Source organism: Meriones unguiculatus, chromosome 17, assembly GCF_030254825.1.
Source record: "Meriones unguiculatus strain TT.TT164.6M chromosome 17, Bangor_MerUng_6.1, whole genome shotgun sequence".
Lineage (NCBI taxonomy): Eukaryota > Metazoa > Chordata > Mammalia > Rodentia > Muridae > Meriones > Meriones unguiculatus.
In genome coordinates this window covers 21,995,595-22,006,789 of record NC_083364.1, presented here as the reverse complement: position 1 = coordinate 22,006,789, position 11,195 = coordinate 21,995,595, and the positions used below count along the sequence as shown (strand labels likewise).

At 39.3% G+C, this 11,195-nt stretch overlaps 1 protein-coding gene across 1 annotated transcript in view; it reads right to left on the bottom strand.

The window, feature by feature from the left end:
• Positions 1 to 1,658: 1,658 nt before the first annotated feature.
• The window catches only part of LOC110553811 (sperm-associated antigen 6), a 62,865-nt gene continuing 53,328 nt past the window's right edge, over positions 1,659 to 11,195 (bottom strand). The window contains exon 11 of the mRNA XM_021645958.2: positions 1,659 to 2,567. Coding sequence (XP_021501633.1) covers positions 2,498 to 2,567 — 70 coding nt within the window. The 3' untranslated portion in view covers positions 1,659 to 2,497. The remainder of the gene's footprint in view (positions 2,568 to 11,195) is intronic.

The following is an 11,195-nucleotide window of genomic DNA, read 5'->3' as shown; positions in this document are numbered from 1 at the left end:
TATGCCTTTTATTGTATTTTACCGCGTCTTTCAGAGTCAACCAATCTTTGCCTTACAGAGGGAAAATCTTGAAAATGGTAACAAAAGCCAATTAAACTGAACTACAATGTCTGAGAGATTCAAAATTTCTCCAACATTTTCACTCTGCGTTTACCTCTGTTTTAAAAGCCTTCCAGGTGGACCAACACTGCAATGTATGGATGACCTGCTGATGGATAGATGGACACATGAGGATTCTGTGGAAAAAATGTGACTGACCTTCACCCTCCTATAAGATGTTTCAAGGAAAAATAAATGCCCAAATCTGCAAAGAAAGTAAAATCAGTTGGCTTTACCTATCCCAGGGACAGCATGGATTTGTCCCAGAGAGGAAACAGACTGTCTTCTCAATCCCATTTCTGTAAAAGACCAGCTTTTAAACCAGGGCAAACTGAGGCAGGACATTATCCACTGGAAGAAGCCACTGTAGCTAGTGTCTGGTTGTAGCTAAGCTCTTTTAACTCTTAGACTGCCAGTGCTATTAGCTTCTCTGGCCTTCTTCTGACTAGCAGCAGGTGGTTAAGAAAGAAAAGAAACTTAATTACATAAGCTGGCAAAGGACTCTGGGCTTTTTTTTTGTTGTTGTTGTTTGTTTGTTTTATTTATTTATTTATTTATTTATTATGTATTCAATGTTCTGTCTGCATGTAGACCTGCATGCCAGAGGACGGCACCATATCTCATTGTAGATGGTTATGAACCACCATGTGGTTGCTGGGAATTGAACTCATGACCTCGGGAAGAGCAGCCAGTGTTTGTAACCTCTGAGACATCTCTCAGGGCTTTTTTACTCAGAAACCAGCAGCACAGAACAGCTGGTGGGAGTGGAGCCTGGAGCTCATTAACTCTTTACAAGCCAGAAAAAAAGAAAGGAGAGAAAGAGAGAGAGAGAGAGAGAGAAAGAGAGAGAGAGAGAGAGAGAGAGAAGAAAGAAAGAAAGAAAGAAAGAAAGAAAGAAAGAAAGAAAGAAAGAAAGAAAGAAAGAAAGAAAGAAAGACAACATTCAATGGATGAAGCAAAGCCTCTGCTTTGATATCCTGCTGGGTAGACTTTCACAGAGGCCCTCTGTGGTAGGCTCCTGTCCTGTTCCCTGTTTTCTTTCTCTTCTGATGTCCATCCCATTTGCCTTTCTGAATGAGGATTGAACATCTTACCCAGGGACCTCCTTCTTGCTTAGCTTCTTTAGGTGTACAGATTTTAGTATGATTATCCTATATGTCTAATATCCCCTTATAAGTGAGTACATACCATGTGTGTCTTTCTGCTTCTGAGATACCTCACTTAGGATGGTCTTCTAGTTCCCACCATTTATATACAAATTTCATGATTTCCTTGTTTTTAATTGCTTGTACATTTATGCAATTAAAAACAAAGAATACTTTCCTTTTGATGAAAAATAAAAGGCTGGGGAGTCAAGAAAGGAGACTTGAAACTAGATTTTTTTAAGACAGGCTCCACTGTGGCCTGAGGCTATCTAGGCTGACCTGTACCTCCTCTTCCAGCCTCCAGGTGATACCTCCTTAAGTAATATCCCTTTAGGCCCAATCAAAGACTTAAGTCCAAAGACAAATTTCCAATGTCAGAAAATCCCTAGATATAAAACACTAAAAGCACGGTTCTAATGTTATTTGCAACATTTTATTAAAGTCTTCTTTGACCCCATTACTACATCCAATATAAAATGAATATAAAGTTCGAGTCAGATTTCTTAAATGTCTGAAAACATGACTTCTGAAGTTTGGTAAAGTGAACCCAGGACAAGGGAACACTGGAGGCAAATGTTCCATGGTATGTCCTTGACTACAGATCATGACTAAGAAGCCTCTCAAGAGGAATGGAGAGCACAGACATCAGAGTGTAATGCTTGGAACCCTTCAGGTAGAGTGAGGGAGAAGAGTTTCAAAACCGGCGAGAATGAGGAGAATGTGCAGAAATTCTTAGAAAACTTAACAGGCTGTCATAGCTTCTGCGTTAGTTCTGTGCGGCTCTGTGACCAGCATCAGAACCTCCTACAGGGCTTGTATGGCCTGTCATCAGGTTCACCTTTCAGCTCTTTTCCTTCCAGATGCTTCTATGTAACTTGAAAGGTTAGTTTTCCTTGCCGACGCATATGAAGAAATGGCCAAAATGGTCTAAGTGCTGCTGAACAGCATTCCTCATCTAGTTGGAGGCTACGTTTGTGCTGCTTGTATTTTATTTTCAGCAGGACAATCACAAATGTTTTAAACCTTTTAATGTCTTTTTAAGTCTGTCTTTAGAGTAATTCCTATGCATGCAAATGACTATGGCAAGTTCTTCATATATTCTAGCTACTAATTCTTAAACTATTACATACATTTAGAAAAAACTTATCTAAAAGTATATCACATTGAATAGAGCTAGAATGCACTTTCAAAGAATTTTAGCAATCATTATTCATACTCTGCTGGGAAACCGAGGAAAATAAAACGTGCTCTGTTCAGTTAGAAAGTGGCTGGTAGCTGTCCACCCTCTGCAGAAGTGTGTCTGAGTACCCAGGTGAGTAGTACCTGAAAAAAGAAATTTGCTTTTAGACAAGGAAACTTTCAAAGGTGGATTCAAACCTTATTGAAATAATGTAAGTGAAATTTCATATACATTCTTAATAATTACGTTCTTCCGGTAAAGCTTTACGTATACAGTGAGAGACTGAGGAATACCAACTCACAGCGCTGTGCTTGAGAAGAAACAAAGCGCTTAAGAAGGGTCTCCCCAGAGACTCATGCTCCAGCCAAGGACCAGGCATGGAGATAACCTAGAACCCCTGCACAGATGTAGCCCATGGCAGTTCAGTGTCCAAGTGGGTTACATAGTAACAGGAAGAGGGACTGCCTCTGACATAATCTGATTGGCCTGCTCTTTGATCACCTCCCCCTAAGGGGAGAGCAGCCTTACCAGGCCACGGAAGATGACAATGCAACCATTCCTGATGAGATTTGATAGACTAAGATCAGAAGGAAGGAGAGGAGGACCTCCCCTATCAGTGGACTTGGGGAGGGGCATTCGTGAAGAAGGGGGAGGGAGGGTGGGACTGGGAGGGGAGGAGGGAGGGGCTTATGGGGGGATACAAAGTGAATAAAGTGTAATTAATAAAATGAAATTAAATTTAAAAAAAGAAATATGCATAAGGGGGTTATAGAGATGGCTCAGTGGTTAAGAGCGCTGATTGTTCTTTTAGAGAACTGGGATTCAATTTCTAGCACCCACATGGCAGCACATAACTGTCCGTAACTTCAGGCTCCAACACCCTCACACAAACATACATGCAGGCAAAACACCAATGCACATAAAATAAGAATACATGAATTATTTTTTATAAAACAACTGAGATGTTGTGGACAGAGTTAGAGAGGACAAAGGAGTTCGAACCCCACCGGACAGCCAGACTTGAAGTTTAGTGTCTTCTAAAGCCGAGTCTCGGTTCCTCCCCTCTGTTAACTCCTAACGTTATTTTTAGATGAAATCCCATATTGCTAATTAAGACAAAACAAAAAGACATAATGGTGAGGAAATGATTTTCAGGGATGACAGAGGGAACAGGTGAGACTAATTAGAATGCATTTTATATATGCACAAAAATGCCAAAGAACAAGCTTAATGGCTTTAAATTTGTTTTCACAAAGCATCCAATTAAATAATGATGATACAAATTAAAAGAACCACAAACAATAAGGAAACATTACATTAGACACCAAAAATATTTAAAATATGAGGAAATCTTTTAAAAACTCATATGCCATTAAACTATGAAATCTGAAAAAAAAATAACAATTTATAGATTCATCCAAACCAGCACATCAAATCAAGAAAAGACCAACAACTTAAACGAATCCATGACAAATAAGAAGGGCAAAATAGTAATAAAAAGCTTTCTGACTAAAAATAGCTCAGGCCAAGATGCATTTACAGTAGAATGCTACCAGACTTTCAAAGAAGATCCACAATACTCAAAACTGAGGAAGTACCTTCCATAAACAAAATTATAGGCCATTACCCATGGTGAAGATAATAAAATACAACAAAAATAAATTCTGAAAACCAGTCACAAATATATGTCACAAAGATCATCCACCATAATCAAGTTGGCTTTCTCTCAGAGATACAGCTCTTGTTCAACATGCAAAAGTCAGTAAGTCAGTGTAACAAATAGTATAAATGGACTAACAGACAAAAAAAAATTGCACGATAACCTCCATAGATGCAAAAAAGTTCTTTGACAAAATTAAACTTGTCTCCAAAATAAAAGTCCTAGACAAAGTAGGACTTGAGGAAACATACCTCACTATAATAGAGGCTGTCTGTGACAAACAGCACATCCATATTACCCTAAATGGAGAAAAACTCAAAACAATCCCATTAGAATCACAGCACAGATGGAGCTGTTTACCGTCTTCACCCCTTTTTAATATAGTGCCTGAGTCACTAGCTAGAGAAATAAATCAAAAGAAGAAAATGACAGGCTACCAAAATAATAGAAAAGAATGAATCAAATTTTACCTACGTACAGAAAATATACATAACAGAGCCCCAAAATTCCACTAGAAAATGTCTAGAAATTACCAATAATTTTAGTACAGTGTCATGATATAAAGCCAATTTACAATATCAGTAACATTTTTATACACCAACAATAAGTGAGCTAAGAGATCATAGAAACACTTTCATTCACAATAGCCTCAAAAAATATCTAGGAATAAGCAAAGATGTCAAGGGCCTCTATGATAAAAATGTTAAATCTCTGAAGAAAGAAATTGAGAAAGACATTATAAGATAGAATCACCATGCTCAAAAATGGTAGAATTAATACTGTAAAAATTACCATTCTAACAAAAAGCAATTTACAAATTCAATACAATCTCAATATCTGCCTAACACTCTTCACAAGAACCGGGAAAAAAATCCTAAAATTCATATGGAACTAAAAAACACTAAATAACCAAAGATGTCTTGAACATAAACATAAATTCTGAAGGCAGCACCAACCCAGATTTCAAGCTATTTTACAGAGGTAGAACAATAAAAACAGCACGGTACTAGCACAGACAAAAACAGGTAACAGCAGAACAAAATAAAACACCCAACTATGAGATCACGTAACTATGGCCATTTGACATTTGACAAAAATGCTAAAAACGTCACTGGAGAAAAGACAGTATTTACAGCCAACAGTATTGATTGTCCACGTGTAGAAGAATGGAATTAGATCTACAGCCATCGCCTTCAACAAAAATCAGCTCCAAGTGGATCAGTGGCCTCGATGTGAAACCTGAAACAGTGAAAGTGCTAGAAGAAAGCCTAAGCAGAACCTTGAAACACGCAGGTGTGGGAAAGGACTTGACAAAGTGACCCATGAGGAGGCCACAGAATGGAGCAGAATATTTTACAGCTTTCCTTCCAGGAGAGGATGAACAAGATATAAAGTGCTCCAAAAAACAAAGTATCAAGAAAACAAGTGACTCAATTAAAAAATTGATTATAGATCTAAATGGAGCTCTCAAAAGAAGAAATTAAGATGGTTATAAATTATCCTTAAAGGCTTTAAATATCTCTAGGAAATAAACAAAGGTGAATTAAAACTACTTTGCAATTTTGTCTTACCCAAGTTAAAATGACTACAATGAAAACTGACAACAAATTGCTGGCAAAGAAGTGGGGAAATAGCAAATGGAGGCAGCATCTCTGAAAATAAGTGAGTCTGGAGAATCCTCAAAAACCATGTGAACCAGCTATCCCATCCCGTGACATATGCCAAAAGTCTTAGCATCCTACTCCACAGATATTTGCTCAGCCATGCTCATTGCCAATCTAATAACAATAGCTTGGAAATGGGAAAAATCTAGATATCCTTCACCCAATTAATGAACAGTGACAATGTGGAATATATACACTATTGAACACTGTTCAGTCGGAAAGGAAAGTGAAATTATATTTGCATTAAGTGGATGGAGCTTAGTAGCAGAAGCTTGCAGGAGCCTTTTCTCCTACTCCACCTTCATTACTGGGGACTCCAACTCTTGGTACAAACCCTGGTCCCCATAGCCTGTTCCCTCTGTCCCTCTCAGCCTTTTGTCCCAGTCCATATCCATTATTATCTTTGGCCAGCCTCCAATCCACACAATCATCCTCTACAAGGGCCCCAATGTCAACCACACTTGCCTAGAATCCATAAAGGGCAACAAAGAAAGAAACACCTGTCCAACAGAAACCCCAAATATCAACACCAAGAAACACCTCAACCATCATAATTACATATGCCTAGATTCCAGCGCATACACAAAGACGAACACCAAGACAACATGCCTTCTCCAGAATACGGGAACCTTACTGCAGCAGGCCCTGTAAAATGTAATATAGCTGAAGTACCTGACAAAGATTTCAAACTAGTAATTATGAACATGTTCAAAGACCTTAAAGAACATATGATTAGTTTAACTATTTTAATAAAGTCTGTGGAAACACAGTTGAATGAAATGATGAAAACAAAACAATGCATGACATGAAAGTGGAATTTAACTAAGAAATAGAACCACTAAAGAAAACCCAAACTGGCCCAGTCTGCAACTCCCAAGACCAGCACAGACCAGGGACCAGCAGATAATAGCCCCCCACCCCAATTACTGGCTTGCTACGGCCTGCCAGCAACAGTGGCCAGGTCTGCCTAGAGTCCTCTCTACTCAATTTCCTCTGGGCACCTCACACCCCACTTCCCCGACCTGCACCATTTCCATGGTCCCACCATGATCTGAGGCACCAGAGACAGCGCAGATCAGTGAGCAGTAGGAAAACCAGATGACTGCATCCATCTGGGACCACAAGCTCTACCTACAACCCCAGAGACCTATCACCATCGGAGACCACCAGGCCTGCTAATAACAGAGTCAACTAACAAAAGGACAACAACAAAACCCAGGGCCATATGACACCACCACGACCCAGCTGTCCTACATCAGCAAGGCCTGGGGATCCCATCACACCAGAAGTACAAGAAAACGATCTTAAAGCTGAGGTTATGAAAATGATAGAGGCCTTAAAAGAAAATATATCCCTCAAAGAACTGCAGGAAAATACAACCAAACAGGTGAAGGAATTAAATAAATCCCTTAAAGAAATACAAGAAAATACAACCAAATGGGAGAAGAAAATGAATACAACTGTCCAAGATCTAAAAATGGAAACTGAAGCAATAAAGAAAACACAATCTGAGGCAATCCTGGAGATGGAAAACCTAGGGAAGAAAACCAGAACTACAGACACAAGCATCAATAACAGAATGCAAGAGATGGTAGAGAGAAACTGGAAAAAAAAAAGTGTGAGAAATCAAACAAAAACCTCAGAGGTTAAGCCTCACTGAGTACAATCAATAACAACAAGATCCTGAGGAGGTCCTGTGGGGTGCCCAAGCAGTGATTGGCTTAGAGCTCTCTCTACCTGCTCCTGACACAGCCAGTAGAACCAGTGGAGGAATCACCAGGCCTAACACCAGAGACAATCGGATGGCTAGAGGCCAACGTAAGAACAAAACCCAGGGCCATACGACACCATCGAAAACCAACTGTTCTACCACAGTAAGCCCTAAAGAGACCATCACACCTGAAGCACTAGAAAATGATCTTAACTATGAGGTGATGAAAATGATAGAGGAAAGGAGGAAAAAACCAAGGGAAGAGAACAAGAAATACAGACACAAGCGTCATCAACAGATTACAAGAGATGGAAGAGAGAATCTCAGGTATGGACGATATGATTGAAGAAATTGATACACAGTCAGAGAAAATGTTAAATCTAAAAAGTTCCTGATACAAAATATCCAAGAAGTCTGGGACAATATGAAAAGACCAAACCTAAGAATAATAGGAATAGAAGAAGACTCCAAACTTCAAGGCCCAGAAAAATATATTCAACAAAATCATAAAAGAAAACTTCCCCAATCTAAAGAAAGAGATGCCTATAAACATACAAGAAGCCTACAGAACACCAAATAGATTAGACCAGAAAAGAAAATCTTCCCATCACATAATAATCAAAACACTAAAGAAAGAATGTAAAAGCTGCAAGGGAAATAGGCCAAGTCACGTATAAACGCAGACCTATCAGAATTACACCTGACTTCTCAACAGCGAATATGAAAGGCAAAACGGCCGGAACAGATGTCGCACAAATAACGGAGCACAGATGTCAACCCAGACTACTATATCCAGCAAAACTTTCAATCACCACAGGTGGAGAAAAGATATTCATGACAAAACCAAATTTAAACAGTACCTAGCCATAAACCCAGCCCCACAGAAGATACTAGAAGCAAAACTCCAACCCAGGGAGGCTCACTATACCCAGGAAAACACAGGTAATAAATAACCTCACATCAGCAAAACCAAAAGAAAGGAAGCATGCATACACACACACACACACACACACACACACACACACACACACATACTACCACCACCCCATCAAAATAACAAGAAATAACAACCACTGGTCATTACTATCTCTCAACATCAATGGCCTCAACTCACCAGTAAATAGACACAGACTAACAGAATGGATGTTTAAATAAGACCCATCATTTTGTTGCATACAGGAAACATATCTCAGCAATAATGATAGAAATTACCTCTGAATAAAGGGCTGGAAAAAGGGTTTTCCAAGCAAACAGCCACATGAACCAAGCTGTAGTAGCTATTCTAATATCTAATAAAATAGACTTTCAACCAAAATTAATCAAAAGAGATGGGGAAGGACATTTTATACCCATCAAAGAAGAAATCTACCAAGATAACATCTTAATTCTGAACATATGTGTCCCAAATACAAGGACACCCCACATTTGTAAAAGAAACATTACTAAAGCTTAAATCACACATCAAACGCCACACGTTAGGAGATTTCAACACACCCCTCTCAACAACAAACAGATCACTGAGACAGAAACTAAACAGAGACATAATTAAACTAACATGTATCCACTGAACATTCCATCTAAACACAAAAGAATATACATTCTTCTCAGCACCTCATGGAACCTTCTCCAAAATAGACTACATACTCAGACACAAAGCAAGCCTCAACAAACACAAGAAAATTGAAATAACACCTTGTATTCTTTTTTAGCTCTATTTTTTAATTTTAATTAATTAAAATTTATTCACTTTGTATCCCCCCTGTAGCTCCCTCCCTCCTCCCCTCCTAATCCTACCCTCCCTCCTCTTGCTCCACCCATGCCTGCCCCTCCCCTAGTCCATAGATAAGGGAGGTCTTCCTCCCCTTCCTTCTGATCCTAGTCTATCAGGTCTCATCAGGAGTGGCTGCACTGTCTTTCTCTGTGGCCTGGTAAGGCTGATCCCGCCTCAGGGGGAGGTGATCAAAGAGCAGGCCAATCAGTTCATGTCAGAGACAGTCCCTGTTCCCATTACTATGGAACCCACTTGGACACTAAACTGCCATGGGCTACATCTGTGCAGGGGTTCTAGGTTATCTCCATGAATGATCCTTGGTTGGAGCATCAGTCTCAGAAAAGACCCCTGTGCCCAGATTTTTTGGTTCTGTTGCTCTCCTTGTGGAGCTCCTGTCCCCTCCAGGTCCTACCATTTCCCACTTCTTTTATAAGATCCCCTGCACTCTGCCCAAAGGTTGGCCATACGTCTCAGCATCTGCTTTGATACTCTGCAGGGTAGAGCCTTTCAGAGGCCCTCTGTGGCAGGCTCCTGTCCTGTTCCCTCTTTTCTTCCTCCTCCAATGTCCATCCTCTTTGCCTTTCTGAATGAGGATTGAGAAACTTAGCCAGAGTCCTCCTTCTTGATTAGCTTCCTTAGGTGTACAAATTTTAGCATGTTTATCCTGTATTATATATCTAATGTCCACTTATAAGTGAGTATATACCTTGTGTGTCTTTCTGCTTCTGGGATACCTCACTCAGGATGATCTTTTCCCATTCCCACCATTTGCCTGCAAATTTCATGATTTCCTTGTTTGTTTGTTTGTTTGTTTGATTTTACTGCTGAGTAATATTCCATTGTAGATGTACCACAATTTCCAAGAAGCCAAACAGCAAGAAATCAAGTAATCCAATTAAAAAATGGGGTACAGAGCTAAACAGAGAATTCTCAATAGAGGAATATAGAATGGCAGAGAAACACTTCAAGAAATGCTCAACAGGGAAATGCAAATCAAAACGACCCTAAGATTTTACCTTACACCCATCAGAATGGCTAAGATCAAAAACTCAAGTGACAACACATGCTGGAGAGGTTGTGGAGAAGGGGGAACCTTATTCCACTGCTGGTGGGAATGTAAACTTGTACAACCACTCTGGAAATCAATCTGGTGCTTTCTCAGACAATTAGGAATAGTGCTTCCTCAAGACCCAGCTATCCCACTTCTAGACATATATCCAAAAGATGTTCAAGTATACAACAAGGACATTTACTCAACCATGTTTATAGCAGCTTTATTTGTAATAGCCAGAACCTGGAAACAACCCAGATGCCCCTCAATTGAGGAATGGAACCCTTCTATTCTATAAGACCACAATGAATTAGAGCTTCAACAACAACAAAAACAATAGAATGCCTACAAACTCATGGAAACTGAACAACTCTCTACTTCTCAGAGAAGAAATAAAGAAAAAAATTAAAGACTTTCTAGAATTCAGTGAAAATGATGTCTCAACATACCCAAACATATGGGACACAATGAAAGCAGGGCTAAGAGGAAAAGTTTATAGTGCTAAGTGCCTTCCTAGAGAAAGTGGAGAGAGCTCATACTAGCAACTTAACAGCTCACCTGAAAGCGCTAGGAAAAAAAAAAAGGAACAAACACAAACAAGTGGAGTTGACAGCAGGAAATAATCAAACTCAGGGCTGAAGTCAATAACTTAGAGACAAAGAAAACAATACAGAGATTCAACAAAACCAAGAGCTTGTTATTTGAGAAATTCAAGAGGATAGAGAAACCCTTAACCAAACTAATTAAAAGACAAAGAGAGAGGATCCAAATTAATAAAATAAGAAATGAAAAGTGGGATATAACAACAGACACTGAAGAAATCCAAAAAATCATTAGATCATACTTACAATAAGAAAGTAGAAGCAGTCATCAAAAGCCTTTCAACGAAAAAGAACCCTTGGCCAGATGGTTTT